The following is a 22,407-nucleotide window of genomic DNA, read 5'->3' as shown; positions in this document are numbered from 1 at the left end:
ACAAACTTATATACTTACTCAGAATGGACCAGAGATTAAATACCTTTTGCAGGAAAGAATGTCCAGGAAAGGAAGTTTATTGGTTAGACCCTCTGGGCCTATATAGATAACTTCATTAGCACTGAGAACTCTTGAGTTTCTATGCTATGCAACCAGTTGTCATGGTCCTCTTAGTGCAGTGTTGTCACACTCCAGGACTCTGGTTGGGAGTAGATTCAAACACCTACCATTCTCAATTTTATGAGAATTGCTGGGATTATTAATCTGCTCAACTTTACCAGTTTTTCTATCTGGTGACACAGTTCCACTTGCCCCACAAATGACTGGTTAATAAAGTAGTTGGGTGTTTAATCCTCTCACATTGTCTTTAGTCAGTCAAAAGGATTACGATCACAAAGGGCTCATGACCAAAGTAGAAATATCTTTGGCTACAGCATCATTCTTTAAGCATTCTCCCACAAAAGCCAGTGCTGATTTACATCTCTTTACATATATTAAGCAATAAGGTAGTATGTAAATACTGAAGTATTTGTTTATTACACATATAGAGAATATTTATTATAGGTAGCGTCCAAAGTTAAGGTAAATGCCTTCCTGCTGTCTCTTCCCATAGTAGTAGAGGTGTTTAAGGATGAGATCATGCCAGAGCAGGACCTGAACTCAAACTTTTAATGGAAACCAACACCCTAAAGAACACTCCTGTTCCCACAGTACTGTCATGAATCAAAGTATAAACTTCAACAGTGTACCAAGAAGTCAAGTTTTAACATGAATTTTGTGGGATACATTCAAACCCCTTACACCAACCCTTTTAGTAATTTTCCATCTCCGCTTTGCCCCAACAAGTCCCATTCTGACCCTTAGCTGCTCATTCCCAACTTCTTATCCTTCTTATATTCAGAATCTAATCTCTCCCTTAACGAAAAATCCTCCTGCAATGGTCCCAATATCCAACTTAAGAGTCCAGAATAAAGTCTGCTTTACCAATATAACAAGTGTCATCAATCACATTTGGGCTTTATTTTCTTTTTGTTTTTTGAGATGGGGTCTTTTTAGTCCTGGCTCCCCTGTAATTCTTTATGTAAGTCAGGCTAAACTCACAAGAGGTCCACCTACCTTTGCCTCCTGAGTACTGGGATCAATAGTGTGCATGAAACTCAGATAGGAGTCAGTTTCTAGTAACACACACTCACACATACACAGAGGTTTTGCTTCTCTTAAGAAAAAGATATATATATCAATCACTGTGTGTGTACACATGATGTGGGGGATGGGAGTGTACATGCCACAGTGTACCTTTAGAAGTCAGAGGACAATTTTGTGAAGTCTTTCTTTCCATCTTTAAGTAGGTTCTGGGGAGCCTACTCAGGTCACCAGGCTTATATTACAAGTACTTTTACCCGCTGACCCATATCATCAGCCCTTGCTTGTCTTACAAAAAATAGAATGGAACATGACAGGTATATACTGTTTCCTACACTGTCCATATCTGTTCTAGCTGTGTGAATTCCTTAATATGCTCTACCCTATGGGTTTTCTGCTATTTTCTTTGCCTAGGATGATCCCATAGGCGCAAGGGTAAGGCTTTCTAAGCCTGACTTGAATCTTACATTATCAGTCAGACATGCCCCTTTAATACTGCACTACACGGCATCCCATATCCCTGATCCCCTCTGCTGTGCCCTGCTTCCCCTTGATTTCCTTTTCCTTCTCTCCAGTGTGGTGTGTTAAATCCTGAGACACCCACATGCTGTGTATACTCTACCACTGAGCTATATCCTCAGCCTAGCTCTATTAGTCCCTGATGTACCTCATGGTTATACTCTGTGAATACCTGGTTTATACAATAAAAATGAGCAGAAACATCCAGCTCCATAAAGATTCCATCCCCTCCTGAAATCATACTAAAACATCCCTAACAGCAAAATGAATACAATCCCAAAAGAACAGGAGACATTACCAGATGTGAGGGCAGCGAACCCAAGTTCCAGGGGGAGAAAAGCAAATGAACACAAGTTCTGCTTTAGAAATCTGAACTGGAGCCTGCAATTTACAAGATCTGCTGATTTGCTTTGAGTAACCTAGGGAAGGAGGGGAATGTGGCCCCAAAAGACCTTAAACATAGAGCAAACAAAGAAAAGCTACCTATTTACATGGTCGCTCTTTTCACTATTGAGACATTACTGTTTCCAGTCTTTTGCTTTCTTTTTCTACATTGTCTCTAATGTTCTGGAGTTTTCTGCAGTTCTGGACCAGGGACACCAAACTCTCCCTAAAGTTACTAGTTCCTTGATATCTGCCAATGTTTTCAAGCTCATCAAAGAAAGTCAAGGTCTCTCTGAGTTTGGCTTTAACAGTTTTTTGCTCCTCTAATTCTGCAAGAAGGGCCTGTTCAGTGCATAATTCAACTTTATATTTCTCCTGTAATTCTTTGATTTCCTGTTTGAGAAGACGGAATTTTTCTTCACTGAAAGGATTCATCTCCTGAGACTTATCTTCAGGAAGCAGGATGTTTGGGGGAATACACAAAATCGACTGTAAAATTAGCTGTTCCATTTTGCCAAAAAGATTATCGAAACGTCCTTTCATGAAGCAAAGAAACTTCTCTGTGCATTTACGAGTCTGGAAAGGGCTAATCTCACAATCTGGAATGCCCTCCAACTTCTTTAGGATAACCTGTTCAACAGCCTGCATCACTTCAAACAGGTGGTCTTGAAATGCTATGTAGATCCTTAGCAGGCAAGTCTGTGGTGTGAAGCCAAAGAACTGGGCCTCATAGGCCATCGGATCCACAGACATCCTGCTTTGTGTTCTCAACTGTGAAAACCTGCAAGTATAAAAAGAAAAAAAAAAATCATTTGGACATTATCACCAGCAGAAAGTAACAAACCTCATGACTGATGAGCAAATCAACAAAGAAAGCAAATAAAAACTAAGGAGTGCTCCTTTGATACCTGAAGTCTCTTCCAGCCTTAACTGTCCACAGAAAGACAGAAGCAGCCCTTGCCTATCTGAGTCAAATATAGGAAAGCCATATCCTCTTTATTATTCATTTCTTTCAGTTAGCATTACTGAAGACTTAGGCACAAGCTCAACCTCAATTCTGTTATCTTGGGCAACTTTCAAAGTTTAAATAAATGGGCTCAATGCCTAGAGACCCAGTCTTCTGAGCTTCAGTGATCTACATGTGGCTCTTCCCTCCCCACCCTATCCCACCCCCTATATACCAACCTCTCAAGACAATTCCTTGCTGTGTAGTCTATGGGTTGGCCTCAAATTCTTTCATTTGTGACAGGGTCTCATGTAGCTGAAGCTGGCCTCAAACTTGGGATGTAGCTGAGGATGGTCTTGAACTTTTGATCCTTCTGCCTCTACCACCAGAATGCTGGGATCCTAGGAGTACAACAAGCCCAACATTTTATGTGGTGCTAGAACCTAGGGCCCAGATAAGCACTCTACTGACTTAGCTACATCTTCAACAGCTCCCATGCTAGTCTAACTGTCATTCACATCACACCTCCCAAAATCTTCCTTCACTCCATCCCTGCCTTCAACCTTTGCTTTCTTGCTCCCAGTCCTCCCATCTAACTTCCTCCCCCACTCCTTTTAGGCCCTATGTTCTACCATTTTAATTACCTCATTATAAATGTCCTCAGTTCCCTTATCTTCTATCCTAGCCATCTGATAAAAATCCGATGAAAGGACCTATACCCTCACTTGTTTCAAGGATCTGAGTGGCATTTCTTTCTAGTATAAGCATCTACAACCATGTTATCCCATTTCCTTATGGCCATGGGAGCTTACTTAACCTTGGCACTCCCAGGTAAGGGCCCTTAATGTAATCTACAAGCTGCTACTTCAACTACCAGATGAATTTTTTAAAGAATTAACTGGTAAAAAAAAAAAGTATAGTCAATGGCATGGACAACTTACAAGAAGTCAGGATACAATTACCCTTGAAAACTTACATATGCATTGGTTTTAAAACACAGGTAATAACTATACGACTATATAAATAGAGTCTCTCTTTGAAGTGTTGTTCACAGATTATCTCTAGACTAGAGTTTTACTTCCTGAACACTTCTCATAGATTATGTTCCTATGAGGGTTTTGTTGTTTTGTTGACATAGAGCATCACTATGTTGCTTAGGCTAGCCTCAAATTTTCCATTTTTCTACCTTAGCCTCCCAAGGAGCAGGATGCTAGAACTATACTCTTAAAATTTCTGATGTTGTTTTTAGACAAGTAGGTCTGGCTGACCTAGAACTCATTCTTAATGAGTATGTGCATGTATCTATCTGTGTATGTACACATACATGAAGATGTCCACAAAAAAGCAGGTGTTAGGTCCACTGGACCTGGAGTTACAGACAGATGTGAGTGCTAGGAATCCCACTCAGGTCCTCTACAAGGGCAGCACGAGCCATTAACTATAGAGCCACCTCTCCAGCCCCCGCAAATAGTCTCATATACACAAATTACATTTTAATGTCCTTGTCACTTCATATTATTATGCTCATTTACTTGACTGACTCTGACCATAATAGTATACATATATTCCAGATAAAGTGCCCATGCTTTGTGACAAACACTTCATTGGGTTCTAGTGCTTTTTTTAAAAAATGCTGAGATCTGAACTAGGGTATCATACCCGTTAGGTAAAATCCTATCAATCGGCTGCATATATCCCTGGTACTGGTTCAAGCATCTTACTACCAGAAATGTTATTATTTTTTTTTAATTCTTCTTTTAAGGGTTTCATCTACTCATCTATCCTCCCTCTCAGCCCATGGCCCACATCCATGCCCTATGCAACCTTTGGTCAATTTAGTAAGAAGGTGCTGTTCCAAAAAGGAGAAGGGAAAGGGTAGCACAAAGTCAATCATATATGGAAGTAAACCCATTCCCCTTAGACCTGTGCAACTGCAGTGTTAGGAGGACTGATACTCAGTGTAAAATAAGACAGTCCTTCCCTACCAACCAACTAATCAAGAAACCTAGTCAAACTTGTGAGCACACATCAAGATGATGAGGAACCAGGCTGAAGGGAAGCTCAGCAGTTAAGTCCACTTGCTGCTCTAGCAGAGGGCCCAGACCTCACAATCATAGCTTTTATTCTCCCCCCCCCACCATCTTTTTAGCTATTTTGTTTGTGAGTTCTTCATGGGTTCTTCTTTTTTATCTGTCTCCTAACTGTATCTTCTCTGTCTCAGCTCAGCTTCTCCTGGCTCATCTGTCACTGTCTTCTCCTCTCAGTCTGCTAGCCCAGTTCACTTTCAACTGCCTCCCATTCTCACTCTCTCAATCCCTCTCTTCTCTAGCCCCCCTCTCCATCTTCTCTCTGCCAGAACCAACTGTCTTCTCTGACCCCACTCTTCTGTCTCCTGGACCCACTGCTGCCTACTACTCTCCCTCCTACAACTACTAAATACATCATGCCAGTTTCAGGGGATTTGACACCGCCCACCTCAGGAACTACACACAGTGTGGCACACATACATGCGGGCAAACATTCAAAACACAAAAAAACAAAAATAAATTAATTTTTAAAATGTCTTAAGATAGTGAGAAACTGGGCTAGAGGGATGGTTCAACAGTCAGTAACACTTGTTCCTGCAGAAGACCCAGGTTCAATTCCCAACACCTACATAGTGGCTCATAACCATCCATAACTCCAGTTCTAGGGGATCTAATGTCCTGTTCTAACCTCTTTAGGAGGCCAGGTACACACATAGTGCATATACATACATGTAAACAAAACACTCATTTACATACAATTCAAAAAAAATTAAGCTGGGCAGTGGTGGCGCACGCCTTTAATCCCAGCACTTGGGAGGCAGAGGCAGATAGATTTCTGAGTTTGAGGCCAGCCTGGTCTACAAAGTGAGTTCCAGGACAGCCAGGACTAAACAGAGAAACCCTGTCTCGAAAAAACTGAAAATGAATAAACAAATAAATAAATAATATTATTAAACAACAAACAAACAAATGCGGGGAAGGAGAAATGACTCGGTGGTTAAGAGCTCTAGCTGTTCTTGTGTAAGACCCAGGTTCAGTTCCCAGCACCCACATACTGGCTCACAACTGTCTGCACCTCCAATTCTTGGGAATTCAATGTCGTCTTCTGACCACTGAGGAAACCAGGAACGTACATGGTGAATATATTTAAATGCTGGCAAAACATATACACATTAAAAAAAAAAAAAGATAGTGAGGAACCAGGTAAAAGTCAGACTATGACACTGAAATAGATTAATGAGGCTTGATTTGGTCCTTGATACTCCAATGTAAGATTCTACAGGTGCAGCTAAGGATATGCTTTGCTGGCAAGCCAAAATGATAAGATTAATGACAGTCCATATCAAGGCACAATATTCTTTGACAAACTCTCTTACCTTCAAACCACCTAAGGCTACATTTGCAAGAGATCTCAAACAGTAACAGTAATGGTAACCAGTGATCTCCTACTCTATTTCTAAATTACTTTTATCCATTTGTGGATCTCTTCTGTGATACAAGTTTGTATGATCCTTTAATGCCAGACATTGCACAGATCTATAAATTAAAGATACATTTAAGAGACTTTGTTGGGAACAAATTCAGAAGCATGCCATATGATATAACCTTAAAGTCAGAAGAGTCTGCATTATAGTTGGAATAAACTTTACTGTTCATTTTTTAATTATTTGGCAGTTCCTTTATCAGACCTCATCTTTTTAATTTTGTCTTTTGTTTACTACCTTCTATTCAGTCACTGGGTCATCTAAGAATACTTAAGTTCTTTTAGTTTTGTACAATAATTTTTTAAAGATTTGATTTTATTATTTATATGTGAACATATGCCTATGTGTTGTACCACATGCATATAGGTGCCCCTGGAAGCCAGAAATGGGTGTCAGATGGACTGGAGCCAGACTTGCACTGAACATGTGCTAGAATGCAAACTCAGGTCCTCTGGAAGAAGCGGCGTGGGCTCTTTACTGTTGAGTCATGACTACAACCACACAATAACCACCTTTTAGAAATCTATAAGAGAACAGCTACTCAAGACTTCAAGTGGAATATGTGTACTTTGTGTCTGTGTCTTCACTCTAACTTGGTAATGAGAGTAAGTCATTCCCCACTGCCCTAACACAATGACAAAGTCATCTGAGTAGTGAGATGTGGTTAGTTATCCCACTAAAGGATGCAACCTTAGCAGCATCTGTTCTTGTTTAATCAATGTTAGAAATCTGCGTTTACAGGATGTTCTTTATACTCACAACTGATGGATTAGAAAATTGGTTTTGCTTATGTATAACTAGTACAGGAAGACAAACATCCTTTGTATTTCAAAATAGGGTCTTAAAGCAGTTCTACATTTTCACCTTAATTGCTAGGAGCCTTGGAGGTATTAACTGATCTAATCATAACAGATTATGTCAGCTAATAGTGGAGATCTTTCTATGATATCTTCTGGGGGACTTGTCACATATCTGGATATATAATGTCACTAAACATTGCCAAAACATTCTCAGAACATCTAAGCCGGTTTACACTCACTTGGCGTAGACCAGAACGTCTTGTATCTGCCAATACTCTAACTTTTGTGAATTTGGTAGTCATAAACTTGTTTTTCTTTCCTATAGAGCTAAGAAGTATGCCCAGGGCCTTTTATATACTAGCTAAGCACTCTCGCACTAGATTCTCAGCCCCACATTGTATTTTAAAAACTAAAACCATCTGGCTTCACATACTGTTTTGGACACTGAAACTACCTCCACCCTCCATCTCCAAATATAGTGTTTATATTGGGATGACTTTCCTAGAAGATTATATTTTCATTCTCCAATAGGATAGTCATCTGTTATGAATCACCCAGATGATGGGCCAATCTACTGACAACTTGTACCCTATAATTCTCTTAAGTTTGCACTCTAACTTTGCCTCAAAGTTCTCAACAATCTTGGATATCTGATATATAACCAAATTCCTACATCCAAACTTCCAGTTTTGAGAAAAGTTCCAACTTTGCCTTTTCTCTGCTAGACACTGACAATGCTATGACAAGGCAGTAGCTATAAAAATGCAGTTTTACCATCAAGTTGCTAAGACCACTCTACTGTGTTTGCTCCCACTCTCCTCTACGTTGTCCACACTGGACTAGACTTTCAGGATGCAACAAATCCTCTGGTTTCAGCCTTCAGAGTGACTAGGAGACACAGGGCGGTGTCATTACTTACTTCAGGCTTACTTCTAAATGCCATTCTCTCCAGCTTTTTACTTGGTTCCTAACAGTCTTGACAGTCACATTTTCTTAATGCTTCTTTACAACTTACTGAATACGTCTGCCACGACCAGGATAGTCTTTGCTCCAACCCAACCGAATCCTATTTTCTTTCCTTCAAGTAGGCACGCATTAGGCGCAGATTCAAGAGCCAGTTCGAACATACATCCCTGAAGAACCAGCCACTACTTCCTTCGCTTTCCCCTCAGTGCTTTGAACTCATCTACCGTCTCTTCTCTGCTAGATTAGAGTTCCTGCGGCTGAAGATAAACATGGGAGGTTCCCACACCGTCTTGACGAATGTAACGGACTTCAGAGCCTACGACCAACACAGACAAGGCCCAGAAACCGCAAAACGGGAAGCGCTTCCGGCCGCTCCAGCTCCTGTCCCACCCCGCGGCCGCGATGCATGCTGGGAACTCTAGGTCGGCCCAGCCAAGCCGGACCTGTGGGATTCCTTACAGACCGCTCCGCCGCCCTGACGCTAATCCTCCGGTTCCACCCCTTCCGCTCCTCCTTAGCACACAGCCCTACCGAAGCGAGCTCGGGAGTGATGGAGTCCGCCACTCACCGGCTTCCCGCCACTTCCTTCAAACTACACCGAGCTGCTGGAAGAAGGCGGCAACACCGGCTCCTCAGAATCGACTGAGACCTGCCTCTGCGAACGAACGCAAAGGCGGGATGGATCGCACTCCTGATTGGCTAGCCGTGGGTCGAAAGGGGGGACTGTGATTGGTAAAAGGAAAGAGACAAGGCGGGAAAGCTAGCTGTGGCCGGCAGGGATTGGCGGAAGGAACTGGTACTGTCTCTCTGCGTTGGTAGGCGGAGAAGTAAGGCTGGGCCGACGCAAAGGCGCAACTCTTGATTGGTGAATGAACGGCCCCAAAGCACCAGCGATTGGTGGCTGTCTGAGTCCGCAGCGCTGATTGGACAGTAGTGGGTAGGCTCGACGCCAGCTTTGAGTCCGCCCCGCCGCCAGCTTTGAGTCCGCCCCGCCGCCTGGCATACTGGCGGAAGGGGAAGGGGGGCAGGCGCGGTGGGAAAGATGGCGTACCAGAGCCTCCGGCTGGAGTACCTGCAGATCCCGCCGGTCAGCCGCGCCTACACTACCGCCTGCGTCCTCACCACCGCGGCCGTGGTGAGCAGCTGTGGCGCCACATCCTCTTTTTCCAGGCTAGCTATGACTGCGTCTTCAGAAAACGGGTTTGGGCCGCGGAGAAGCCCAGTGGGTCTGGTCCCAGGGGTGGGTGGGGACATCCGGAGCTGACTCTAGGGTTTGGGATATTCCCAAGGGTGCCAAGCCAGTGACCTGAGAAGGGTGTGCTCCTTCATGAAGGGCCAGGTCAGTTTCAGACAGATGAAATCCAGACCTGTAGCAAATCAGAAGTGCGGGAGCCATCCACCCAAAAATGTGTCTGAGAGGTCTAGCTGTGTCCAGGTAACTAGTGGGAGTAAGGTCCGCTAGGTTCACAGACTATTATATTGAGTATAGAAATCTCGAGTTTTCTAGAAACATCTTTCAAAAGATGGGGCCTGTGGATATAAGTAACTGGCCGCCTGTATTTAATCCTAATAGTAGTAGGGTCTTAAACCTCTTATTCCAAGTTGTCTCACCCAGCTGTTTGATAGGGTGACCACGTGACGCACCGATTTGTAAAAGATGCTGTTATCTCTAAAATATTACCACCCGCTTGCCTTATAGTATCCTCAAGTATTTCAACATAAAACTTACATTGTGTGTTTATAAAAAACGGTTGTGCAAATTCTAAAGAATCTCTTACCAGCTGTCACAAGCAAGACAAATTTATTCCAAGGGACAGAAATCATTAGCTCTACTAATCCTTTGTTGTTCATGCTGAAATTGTGTTTTGCGGTTGATCTGCTTCAAGAAGCTCTTTTTCCATTTCAGCAGTTGGAATTGATCACACCTTTTCAGTTATACTTCAATCCTGAATTAATTTTTAAACACTTTCAAGTAAGTGGTCTATAACAACTATGATTAATATTTTCACTACCTTTTTTCATATTGTTTAGTAAGTAGTAAATCCTGTCAGATACAGTCTCAAAACATAACCCAGTAGGGGAAGCTCTGATTACAAGTCTTGTTGAGATGTAAAGAGGGAATTCCACAGCCTGGTTGGACTCCAGAATCATTTAAGAGCTGCTAGGTACTTGTGAACTCCTCATCATATACCAAATTAGAATTGCCAGGGGTTCACCTTTAATCCCAGCCCTCGGGAGGCAGAGGCAGGCGGATTTCTGAGTTCGAGGCCAGCCTGTTCTACAGAGTGAGTTCCAGGACAGCCAGGGCTACACAGAGTAACCCTGTCTTGAAAAACCAAAAAAAAAAGGAAAAAAAAAAAAAGAATTTCCGGGGGGGAGCCAGGTTCAGGCAGAGTAACCAGGAGGATGGCAAAGTGCTGGATAAGCTTGGGCAGAATAGAGATACACTGTCTTAAGAAAAATAATTTTTAGTATACTTTTGGTGTGTTGAGATTCTATATTTGACTACAACTCGTTAATACTAATGTGGCCATAATCCCAGCAGTCAGGAACCTTAGCCCACCTTGAATTACACATCAAGGAATTGTCTCATCACTCAAACAATAGTAACAACAACAGTAATAATGTGATTTGGGAATAGACTGAGAGCTAGCTGCCCAGGGAGTCTCACAGAATAGCTTTATTTTGTCCATTTACCACCCAGACACACCTATCACTGTTGTTAATCCTCCTGGTCCAGCTCATAAACTCAGTTCTGGTAAAACTTTAACATTGACCTGTCTTCTAGAAGTCAGAGTATACTAACAAAGGTCTTATACCGTTATCTAAAACGGAATGTTGACTTTCTAGATTACAGTTTGGAGAAGTCTTTTTCCAGTGATTAAAATGCTAAAGAGAAGTGTGTTTTCTTGGCAGGATGGTCATTCATTCACAGCCTAGGTGAAGTGGAGGCAAGATCTCAGTGGCTGTAATTCTGCTTTATTGATGCTTTCCCCTCTTCCAAATGTGTTACACTCCCTTTGTACCCATTGAACTCTAGCTTGCATTTCAAGATTGGGCTTTTGTGTACACTCAGATATATTATCTTTCCTGTTAGAGCCTCTCTCACCCTTATTTAGGATTTTTTATGTGCAGTGTCCTCACTAGCATGAGAATGCTATAAACTCTGTATTGTTTGCCTGTGAATAGAGTGCTGGCTCCTTTTCACACTGCTGTGACAGAATTCCTGACAAAGCAACTTAAGAAAGAAAGGGTTTATTTTGGCTAACAGTTTGTTGGTAAAGTCCATTGTGGTTGGGAAATTGTGGCATTCAGAGCTTCAGGCAGCTGGTCCCTTTGCAGAGGATGGGCTATGAGTAGGGGTGCTCAGTTCACTTCCTCCTATTTTAGTTGTCCTAGGACCCCAGCCCATGAAATGATGCTCATCAGTGTTGTCCTTTCCACCTGGAGTGACTGAGTCGAGAAACTCCCTCACAGACATGCCCTGAGTTTGTCTTGAGTGACCCGATCTGACAGTATTAATTATCACAAGTAAATTACCAGTGATCAAGGGTTAAGGGTCCTCTGATACCTTGACTTTGTCAAGTCGGGATGCCAGTGACCCTTGCTAGGATTGCTTCATTCTGGTTTAACTGCCTAGGGTTAGGTTCTTTGTTTTGTTTTTGTCTATTTTTTCCAGATAGTTTATCTTGTTTTTTTTTGGGGGGGGGGGAGGGAGGTTTCGAGACAGGGTTTCTCTGTGTAGCCCTGGCTGTCCTGGAACTCACTCTGTAGACCAGGCTGGCCTCGAACTCAGAAATCCGCCTGCCTTTGCCTCCCAAGTGCTGGGATTAAAGGCGTGCGCCACCACCGCCCGGACTATAGGACTACAGACATAGGCAGCCATCTCTAGCCAAGGTTAAATTCTTGCATTAACTTTGGGATTAGGAGTTCTAGATTTGCTACCACAGTCTCAACCCATCTGCATGTCCTTGGGCAAGCCATAAGTTTTAAAATTCCTATTTTGTGACGTGAGGAGGGTCACACCAGCCTGCTTGCTTATCTCATATATGATAGTAAGTTATGTGAAGCTTTGTGAGTAGTTGTATGTTGAGCAGGTGAGACTGCCCTTTCATCTTTCCTTGTCTCTTGGAGCCTTAATTCTGTCTTATAAGGAAGTTGGCTTCAAACCAGAACCTGACTGTTTATCCTAGAATTTTTCTATCAGTATGTTGTGGCTAATACAGAAACATTTCTTGGCAGCTTACATACTGAATCCCTGAAATGTTTAGTACCTATAAACTCTTCATTTGGATTATGGTAACTACACATATAAGAACACTCTGTTCTGCACACCAACCTAGCTTTTATTCAGTGGCATAGTGTGGATTTTTGTGTTGTTTAATAGAAGATAATCATGTTTTGAGTTTTTTGTTCTATCATCCATATAAATTTCACAGTCTAATTAGTATCCTGCATGTGCATATGCACACATATGCAAACCTGTGCAGCACAGAACAAATGCAGAATCACACTGGGTGCCCTGTTTGAATGTGCTCCACCTAGGACTTTGGAGCCTCAGAGTTGTAGAATGTTGTTTTTATCTTAGTATAGAAATGTTTCCTGGTCATGTATTTTACTTTAATGTGTCTTTCTCTTGATTCTCCCCCACCCAATTCCCCTTGTAGATCTGGAGGCTAATCACCAATTTCTTATTTTTTGGTCCAGTTGGATTCAATTTTTTGTTTAACATGATTTTTCTGTATCCTTTATTAAATGGAGTCAACATCAAAACTTCAGGTTATATAGTATGTATATAATATAGCTATATTATACATGTAAACTTAGTGTATACTATAAGTTGGAACCATGACTCTTGTTTATTTTCATAACATTTTACTATGGCTTCTGGGCCTATAGCTTGTAATCAGGTCATAATATTTGAAACTGTAACTCTTTGTTTATACAGGAGGTTCCAACTGTTAAAAGATATTAGTGTCCTTAAGTTGTGATTTATTGTAGGCATATTTGTAAAATAATATCAGCACCAGCTGGCACAGTAGTAAAACAGCCTGAAACATTGGTAACTCAACAGTATTTTCCCAGGTTTTGGAATGGGTTTCTGAGAGTAGGGATTTTGATTGCAAGGCTAAAAAGACAATGTCAGGATATCTGCTGGCTTGACATTGTAGGTTTGGTTAAAGACGGGAAGAGCCATGGCAGTTGAAGAGTCAGGTGGTAATTGGGTGTGCTGACTAGTCATTCCTCCTATACCTAGTACTCCTGCTCAGCTGTAGGACACAGAGAGCCATTCGGGGTGATGGGACTTATGTCCTAAAATGGTTTCTTGTGATTCCTGCAAAGAATATCATTCTGATAAGTTTCTAATGAAAGGTTTTTCATTACAGTTTTTATTAACTAGGAAATAGAGATGCTTAGCCTCCCTAGCCTGGAAAAGTACTTATCACACAGGGCTTCTTTGCAGGGCGTTCTTCCAAATTAGCAAACCAAGTATGGTGCAAATTAACATAGAGTTGAGCGTGGGAAAGACAACACCATGAATTGGAAGAGATGTAAGAGTTATTGGAACTGTGTTCATGCAGTATTTGAGTTAGCATCCCAGCGAGACAGGCTTTGAAAACTATGGTGCTAGTTTTGACATTGCCTAAAATGCTTGATGGGAAAAAAAAGAAACGAGAATACTCTTCACCTTGACTATTTACAAATTGTATAAAGCCCAGGTATGTTTCAGTGGTTCGTTACATTTTATCTTTATATGTGTATGCCTAATATTTTCTTAACTTGAAACTTAAGATATCGTTATTGTCGAATGCTAGAAGAAGGCTCTTTCCGAGGTCGGACAGCAGACTTTGTATTTATGTTCCTTTTTGGTGGATTTTTAATGACTGTATCCTTCAACAAATAGCATACAGGAAAATATTAAAGAACAGACGAATGTCATCTGTTCCTCAAGTTTTTCGTCTGTCTCCCGTGAGTCACTAGATATTTTGAACAAACAGACAAACATAGATCTCCAGATTGTAGCCTCAGGAGCTACTATTTATTTCACGCCCCCCTTGACAGCTTCCAAACCCAAAGGTTGGATAAGAGGCTCCACTGGGCAAGAAGTTTCAGCCCAGGTGGGTTATCTTGAAGCATCTGAATAACTTCACCGTTGACTTCACTTTTAAGCCAGGTTGGTAAGATGATGCGTATTAAGTCACCATCAAGACTAATGATACAAATCATTAGTTTTTAAAAGAGGAGAATTTGTTCTGTGTATCAGACTTAGGTGTGGTGCTGAGTGCCAAAAGGCTTTGTTCGAGCCTCTTTGCTTCAGCACCTGTGAAGGTGTTGGTGGTGAATGAGCTTCACAGTACTTACTGTCAGAGGAATTAATGTCGCCCAAAAAGGCAAAAGCATCACAAAAACAGAATTTTAGGGCTAGAGAGATGGCTCAGTGTTTAAGTGCACTGACTGCTCTTCCAGAGGTCCTGAGTTCAATTCCCAGAAACCACATGGTGACTCACAACCATCTGTGATCTGATGCCCTCTTCTGGTGTGCATAAAGACAGGGCACTCATATACATAAAATAGGTAAAAAAATTTTAAAAGCAGAATTTTAGTTTGTAGTAGCTATAATCCAGATAATTCAGCCCAAGCCAGTTTCTGCCTAGATGCCTTGGGTAATTAATTTCAGGCTTTTCTTCTTTTAGTTTAAAAATGTCACTACTCAGCTTTTCTAACTCAGATATTAGCTAAAGGGCAACCTTTACCTCTTTTGCTTAGTCTTCCCTAGTAAGCTTTCATGTTGATATTTTCCTTAATGCCATTTGCTAGCTTTTTGGTTTGTTTGTGAGCTTAGTTTTTTTAGGCCAGGCCTTCACAATAATGCTGGTCTACGTGTGGAGCCGAAGGAACCCATATGTCCGCATGAACTTCTTTGGTCTTCTAAACTTCCAGGCCCCCTTTCTGCCCTGGGTGCTCATGGGGTTTTCCTTGTTGCTGGGGAACTCAATTATAGTGGACCTTTTGGGTAAGTGTCTTATCACTACTTTTTCAGCTGTTTTACCTGATAATGTATTCTGTCACTGTCTTTCATGTTTATTCTCTTTAGTCTTCATATATAGCTATTACGTGATTGTTTAATAATTATATCTAAAAGATACTAACTCATTGATTTTTTTTATAATAATTTTTATCCTTTATTTCTGGTTGATTATAGGTATTGCAGTTGGGCACATATATTTTTTCTTGGAAGATATATTTCCCAATCAGCCTGGTGGAATAAGAATTCTGAAAACACCATCTATTTTGTGAGTATTTAACTCCATGTTTCATGTTTCATGCAGACAAACCATGATCGCATTTTATTTTGGATCCCTTCATTGCCTGGTTCGTATCAGTGTTTGCAGATTGAGCAACATGTCTGCAATGAGGAGCTTTTGGGTTTGCCAAAAACAGATTGGACCAGGGTTCTGATTACTAAGCTCTTGACATCATGGGGTGACTTTGCAGTTACTGTCCTGAATGACCACTAGGACTTGTGTCCCAGAGAGAAGCCTGCAGGTTTTGTGAAAGCTGCTGTCCAAATAGAGAGACATGAAGAGCAGAATGAGTCCAGAGGACAAGCTGATGACGTTCTGACCAGTGAAGTGGGTGATGGAGAGGCACAGGGAAACAGAAAGGAAAAGGCTATGGACCTGAAGCTACACTGACGGATCTACCAACAAGCAGTGTGACTTGAAGCACATCTCTTCATTTTTATACTGCAGTTTCTAGTGCAAAACCGGTTTGATTTATAAGGCCCTTTTCTGCTCTAGAACTGTGTGTTCTTGGGAGCTAGTACATGAAAGAAGGGCTCTATTGAGGCAACAGAATGATTTGATATAAGTTTTCTGTTGTGGAATAGTTAAGCAAAAAAGAATGAACATGGTTTAGTGGTAACGGCCAGCTGCTCCTCCAGAAGACCCAGGTTCAGAGCACACACTGGCTGCTAACAACTGCCTATAACTGTAGTCCCATGGATTTGATGCCCTCTTTTGGTGTACAGATGTACATGAAGACAAAATGTCCATATACATAAAATATACAAATAAACCTTTAAAAAAAAGATCTAAAATGGAAAATAAATAAATCTTAAAAGAAGAAAGGGCTAGTGAGGTATATTAGTATATACCTGTTGCCCATCTACTCTGAAGGCTGAGGCAGATGAATTCAAAGTTTGATGCCAACCCAGGTAACATGCCAAGAGGCCATCTTAGGGGAAATTTTTTTTTTAAAATAACAAAAACAACAACAACAAAAAGCAGAAGGAAGTAAATCTTCTGTAATTCTACTTATACATAGCAGTGTCCCTGGACTGGGCTTTTATATAGGCAGTCTTGCATCTTTCACTATGACATGATTACTGTATTTGCATCATCTCTACTTCTCCCTTTCTCCCCTTCAACTCCTTCTGTGTCTCCTCCATCCACTCTCCAAGTCATGACCTCCTCTTTAGTTAGTATACAGACATACACAAAATCTATTTACCTATTCAGTCCATCTAGTGTTGCGTATATGTAGATGTGTTTAGGGCTGACCACTTGGGACTGGGTAATTGTAAATACTTTTTAAATAGCTATATAATTTTAATTTTTTAAAGATTTATTTCATAAATGTGTTTGCGACACTGTCTGCCTACATTTTATGTGCACAGTATGCACGGATGCATATGCCTACAAAGGCCAGAGGACAATGTATCCCCTGAAACTAGAGTTACAGTGGGTTGTAATCCCGACGTGGATACTGGAAACCAAACCTGGGTCCTCTGCAAGTATAGTAAGTGCTCCTCACTGCTGAGCCATCTCTCCAGCTCCTGTCTGTATATTTTCTTAAAATGTCATTTCTTAATGTGCAATAATTACTTTTCATAGCTGGGTGTGGTGGTGCACACCTTTAATTCCAAAACTCAGGAGGCAGAGACAGGTGGCTTTCTGAGTTTGATGCCAGCCTGGTTTATAGATCCAGTTCCAGGAAAGCCAGGGCCTAGCACTTGGGAGGCAGAGGCAGGTGGATTTCTTTTCTTTTCTTTTTTTTTTTTTTGAAATCCGCCTGCCTCTGCCGCCCAAGTGCTGGGATTAAAGGCGTGCACCACCACCACCTGGCTGGCAGGTGGATTTCTGAGTTCGAGGTCAGCCTGGTCTACAAAGTGAGTTCCAGGACTGTGAGGGCTATACAGAGAAACCTTGTCTCGAAAAACCAAAAAAAGAAAAAAGGAAAATAAGAAAAGGAAAAAAAGTTACTTTTCCATTATAAATGACCTACAGAATTCTAGTGGCTGCATGCCAGTCTGTGGTTCATATTTACATAGCTACATTACTCCCTTACTAACAGACATCGATGTCAGTTACTGCTTGTCCTTCTGTAATTGGAGTGATGGATGTCGTTGTAACTGAGTCCACACACTCCAACATGGAATTCGCTGTCTTAGCCATTGTTAAATGAGAGGTTCAGTGGTGGTGTGTACATTTGTGTTGTGCTGCTATGGCCGCCAGTAAGTAACTCTCTATTTCTGTCATCCAGCAACCACCACTCTTTTTATGTGCCTGTGGATTTGACTATCCAGGTACCCCATCAGCATTTATTGCTTCTGTAGTAAAAATTAATATAAGAAGTAAATGTTAATGTAAATATTAAATGAGTATAGAACCTTTAAAGTATAATACCTCTTTAGGTGGCAGGCAGAGACGATACTTATCTGTTTGTAGAAGCCCTGCGGGTACTGCTTTATAGTACTTCCAGGCTAAGGTGACTCTGGCACTGACTGGTTTCTGTGTGTTTTAGGAGGACTATTTTTGATACACCAGATGAAGATCCCAATTACAACCCACTACCTGAAGAGCGGCCAGGAGGCTTTGCCTGGGGTGAGGGCCAGCGCCTTGGAGGGTAAAAAGCAGCCGTGCCAATTATGAGACCCATCTGAGAAAGACTCAGTGAAGTGTCCGTTGGGATCTTTTATCCCTTGTTGCAAAGGCGAGGACAGTTTTGACAGCTTGACAGATTTTTAACTCCAGAAGCACTTTACGGGATGGTACACTGACTAACACAGAAGACATTTCCAGCAGTTTGCCAGGGGTTCCTCACTATGCTGGTACTAAAAGTATAACCTCTTGGAGCCAAAAACTGGAGAAACAGATCTCCTGCCTCCTGCCTCCAACAAGTACATGCTTACTTGAGCTCGGCGGCATAAGGCAGGGTTCTCCTCCTCCTCTTCTTTGATAGACAAGGCCGTGGTGTAAATGGAAGTTACAGAGAGGACAAAATAAAACTGAATTCCATCTCTCTCACACTGTATTTAAGCTTTCGTGTGATCTTTTAAATCATGGTAATGTGTTGTAGCTCTCCTGCGTATGTTTGAACACAGCAGTTTCTGTGCCTGCCCTCATGTCTCCACGGCTTTCAACTGGATTTCATTTCAAGATTGGAAATATATAGCCGTTACGTACATCTGACTAATTCTAGTTCAGAGTGCTAGCCTCACAGAAGGAAGATTGATTTCTGCCACTCAGATAGTTCTCCATCTGAAAACCATGAAGCTTCAAGTTTAGACCACGGAAGGAGGGAGAAGGGAGGGTAATTTCTCGTAGCCAAGATATCTGACTATAGAGAAGCCAGCTGTAAACAAAAGCAACTGTGACATCTCTTTGAGCTGGAGTTTCTCTGCTAAGAAATACCCAGATTAGTAATGGCCACCCTTTGTCAAAGCACAGGAATAAGAATGGGCAGCAGTTGGGCATGTGTTCCTCTTGTCATTTCAAAAAAAGCTCAAAACTTTTCCAGTTCCAAGTGCCTGGTTCACCTTCCCGGTCAGGTGGAAATCAGGGTCTTTAGAAGCAGCCACACTGATGGTTCAAGTGAATTCTTGTCAAAGATGGCACATCTTGTTTGACTCAACAGTTTTCCATTCGTGCTGTTACATATTTATCAGAACTCAGAAAGAAGATCTAAGATAGTTTTCATAAGTATCAAAGAGGCACAGGACTCCCCAGATTGGATCATCCTATTTAGGCTGAGTTGCTTTTCAGATGAGATTTTTCTCAAAGGTTGACATAGGCTTAAGTAAGCACTAGTAAACATTCTAGGTGGAAAGTTTCGGATACATTTGAAGGAGAAAGTATTTTATTCCAATGATAAGGAATGGAATGAGTATGGCTTGTTACGCAGCACTAGTAAACAACTGGAGACCGTTGTAACTTTATGGGACATGGGTCAATGGGACTGCTTTTGTCTTGTTTAAGTTTAATGACAATCTTAGATTGTATGATCCTTACGGGATTCTTAAGTTCAATAATTGTTTTTGTTCAAGAAGGCTTTATCAGTAACTTTTATGAATTTATTTTTATTATTATTGCTTGCTTTTAAGCCAGAAATGGGTTTCTTTTAAGGTTTTATTTATTTTCCCTTAGTTAATTTTAGATTTAGCTAATTAATGGTGTTATTGTGACTGATTTTTAATTCTAAAAAATCTCTTCACCAGCTATTCATTTTAAACAGTGAATACCTGTACATATTAATGACTGAAAAACAGAAAATATATTTTGGATATGTAGCCTAAAGTGGTCTCTGAGTTTTAGGATGTGAATTCCTAGTGGCAGAATGCCATGCTGTGTGCCACACTGTCTCCTGGCAGTGCCGATTTCAGTCACCTGGCCTCTTAGTAGTTTGGCACATCCCTGGCCCTGTGCTGTTTGATAGGATCCCTGTGCTCACTGGGACACGAGGAAAAGTCTTCACTTCCCCAGCAAACCTCTCAATTCTGATTCTTCCAAAATACACTTCCTTTTTGTGATATGAGTCAACAGAAAAGTGAGATTGGATTATGGGATTCTGTGACCACTTAAGCTTACATGAATATAGTTTGAGCCATTTCCTGGATTGATTGTACCAGAAATAACCGAAAAGCACACCTAAAGCATAGAGCGTTTTGTTTTGTTACAGGAATACAGAATATGTTCATTTAAAAATGAATGGACATGCCAATTGCATCTCCATAGGAGATAAATTTTATATACTTTGGTGTGTTTTTTTCACTATGGATTTTTACTTATTTCTTCCACTTCTTTTCTGTCATTCTGTGTCCTCTTGTCTTTTATATTTCTTTTGTACTTGTATGAGGCAAAGCGTCCACATCTTGGATCTTGAAATGGAACCATAACACTGTCTCTAGGGTCCTCTGGGAATTAGGAAACATTGGAGCTATTGGCATGTTGCATAACATACTTCCTAGAATTGTCACGCGTTCAGCCATTTTGTGGCTATATTTTCCTTTCACAGGTGAGTTCTATCTGTGTTAGCTAAGATCCTGCCCTTCCATCCTCTTCAGGATGACTCAGCCACTTACTGTTTTGAGTTTGCATTAAAGCTCTTGAACCTTTCTTGTCTCAATAAGCCACTCTGCTCCAAAGTCTGCAGTCACTTCTTAGCCCTTATCAAATGCCTATTTTGTGTCTTTCTCTGAACCTTGCTCCTACTTCTCCCTAGTAGGGAGATCGGTTTAAGTTTCTTCGGTCTTTCAAGACCCTGACACTAAAATCTTAAAACTAAGGTCTATTTCACTGTCTTCTTTAAATCCTTATGAAGCTTCAACTCTGTACTAAAATTCTTATACCAAATCATATATTGTCTTGTACTGTTCTTAGCTGCTACATGTATGTTAGTTTTGTTTCCCTCATGAGAATGTAAGCTCCTTAAGGGCAGGGACTATGTCTTAATTTTTGTATCCACCACAGTGCCTAGCACTGTGCTTGGCACATGGGTGCTGAATAAATACTTTGTTTATTGATCAGCAAACTATTATCTTGTATTTTTAATTATGAAAGAATCACTGTATATGTTTCCAAAGTTGTACCTAGTTGCTGAGGTTTAGTATTCTTTCTGGAAACAGGATGGAACAAAACTGACCATGATTGAGAACAATGATTTTGTGGCTTTGCAATCCAAGGTGACCGAGAGCTGGTATAGTTATGATCAGACCAGGTTGTTATTTGTACAGACTTGACTACCTCAAATAAGAGTGAAGTGTGTCTGACAGATCTTTTGGAGGAATAACCAGGATATTCTTTTGAATGCTTAGTGAGTTAGCTTCTCAATAAGAAAGCCACTGAACCACAAGAGGGTTTTTTTGGAGGGGCAGCAGATTTCAGACTGCCACTGAAGGCTTGTGAGCAACATGTAATGAGAGATTGAAGTTTTCAACTCTGATTACTTTATCATTGAGGCTGCTGAATAAATGGGTTACCAGGAATGAGTTCCTTATAGAAAGAAGTGTTATGTTTTACCTTAAAACAAAACAACAAAAAACCCCCTCCGAACCAATATTTTAAAAACACCAAGATTTTTGTTTTGCTTTTCTTGTTCTAAAGAAAAAGAGTGGCTTGCATGATAACTGTTATATTCGATTAGTGGGTGCTTCTAGATGAGGGAACTGTTGGGGTGGGGGATGGCTCCAGAGGTAATAACACCACCAAGCCTAAAGCCTGGAGTTCAATCCCTAGGCCACCACATAGCGGACAGAGAGAAGCAACTGCCCTAATTTGTTCTCTGACCTCCATTTCCCCTCTCTCTCCTGTCTCTCTCACACACACATACACACAAAATCAATGTTCTTTTTGTTTTGTTTTGTTTTGTTTTGTTTTTCGAGACAGAGTTTCTCTGTGTATCCCTGGCTGTCCTGGAACTCACTCTGTAGACCAGGCTGGCCTTGAACTCAGAAATCCGCCTGCCTCTGCCTCCCAAGTGCTGGGATTAAAGGTGTGCGCCACCACTGCCCGGCTATCAATGTATTTTTTAAAGAGGTATTTTACTTACCAAGAGGTGATTTCACTCACTTAGATGACCTATTGGACTCTTGTAATTTAGGAATCTGATACTCCCACATTAGGTTGCTTGGAATGTGCAACTGCCTATTATTTTATTTCCTCAGGGTCCATAACTTGACATAAGCTACTTTTCTTTGTAGGGGTTTGATTGCCTTCCTTAATCAACACAGGGTGGGGGGGTGGGGGTGAGGTGCATGGAAAACATGTCAACTTATTCTTTGTAAGACTTAGTTTTACTATTTAAAATTATATGTACTTCTGTGTATATATAGGTATGTGCACAAAAGTTGGGGTTAC

At 41.2% G+C, this 22,407-nt stretch overlaps 2 protein-coding genes across 8 annotated transcripts; one reads left to right on the top strand and one right to left on the bottom strand.

Moving 5' to 3' along the window:
* Positions 1–518: 518 nt before the first annotated feature.
* Mis12 (MIS12 kinetochore complex component) lies at positions 519–8,923 on the bottom strand. 6 transcript variants are annotated; one of them, XM_028785898.1, is made up of 3 exons: positions 8,838–8,923; positions 3,232–3,393; positions 519–2,827 (listed from the first exon to the last, which is right to left on the bottom strand). In XM_028785898.1, exon 3 carries the CDS (start codon positions 2,797–2,799, stop codon positions 2,170–2,172), a length of 630 nt encoding a protein of 209 aa, XP_028641731.1. In that variant the 5' UTR covers positions 2,800–2,827; positions 3,232–3,393; positions 8,838–8,923; the 3' UTR covers positions 519–2,169. The 6 variants fall into 6 exon arrangements, with proteins under 6 accessions (XP_028641731.1, XP_028641732.1, XP_028641729.1 ...); XM_028785899.1 differs by having other exon boundaries at positions 8,801–8,889; XM_028785896.1 differs by lacking the exon at positions 8,838–8,923 and adding an exon at positions 8,223–8,601.
* Positions 8,924–9,244: 321 nt separating this feature from the next.
* Derl2 (derlin 2) lies at positions 9,245–18,591 on the top strand. 2 transcript variants are annotated; one of them, XM_028785893.1, is made up of 7 exons: positions 9,245–9,404; positions 10,176–10,241; positions 12,937–13,010; positions 14,063–14,156; positions 15,089–15,284; positions 15,474–15,564; positions 18,077–18,591. In XM_028785893.1, the coding sequence occupies exons 1-7, from the start codon at positions 9,312–9,314 to the stop codon at positions 18,180–18,182; spliced, it is 720 nt and encodes a 239-aa protein (XP_028641726.1). In that variant the 5' UTR covers positions 9,245–9,311; the 3' UTR covers positions 18,183–18,591. The 2 variants fall into 2 exon arrangements, with proteins under 2 accessions (XP_028641726.1, XP_028641727.1); XM_028785894.1 differs by lacking the exons at positions 12,937–13,010; positions 14,063–14,156; positions 15,089–15,284; positions 18,077–18,591 and having other exon boundaries at positions 9,273–9,404; positions 15,474–15,539.
* Positions 18,592–22,407: the final 3,816 nt, after the last annotated feature.

The sequence above is a fragment of the Grammomys surdaster genome, unplaced genomic scaffold (assembly GCF_004785775.1).
Source record: "Grammomys surdaster isolate TR1022 unplaced genomic scaffold, NIH_TR_1.0 125368, whole genome shotgun sequence".
Lineage (NCBI taxonomy): Eukaryota > Metazoa > Chordata > Mammalia > Rodentia > Muridae > Grammomys > Grammomys surdaster.
Note: the sequence above shows the minus strand (reverse complement) of the source record. Positions and strands in the feature narration are given on the sequence as shown.

What these genes read in the sequence shown, in the direction of transcription:
- Mis12 (XM_028785898.1), bottom strand. Translation starts at nt 2,799, where the DNA reads ATGTCTGTGGATCCGATGGCCTATGAGGCCCAGTTCTTTGGCTTCACA.
- Derl2 (XM_028785893.1), top strand. Translation starts at nt 9,312, where the DNA reads ATGGCGTACCAGAGCCTCCGGCTGGAGTACCTGCAGATCCCGCCGGTC. An exon ending in TAATTTTTAAACACTTTCAA is followed by an intron (nt 10,242 to 12,936) that starts GTAAGTGGTCTA and finishes TTCCCCTTGTAG; the next exon opens with ATCTGGAGGCTAATCACCAA. An exon ending in TTGTTTAACATGATTTTTCT is followed by an intron (nt 13,011 to 14,062) that starts GTATCCTTTATT and finishes TTGAAACTTAAG; the next exon opens with ATATCGTTATTGTCGAATGC.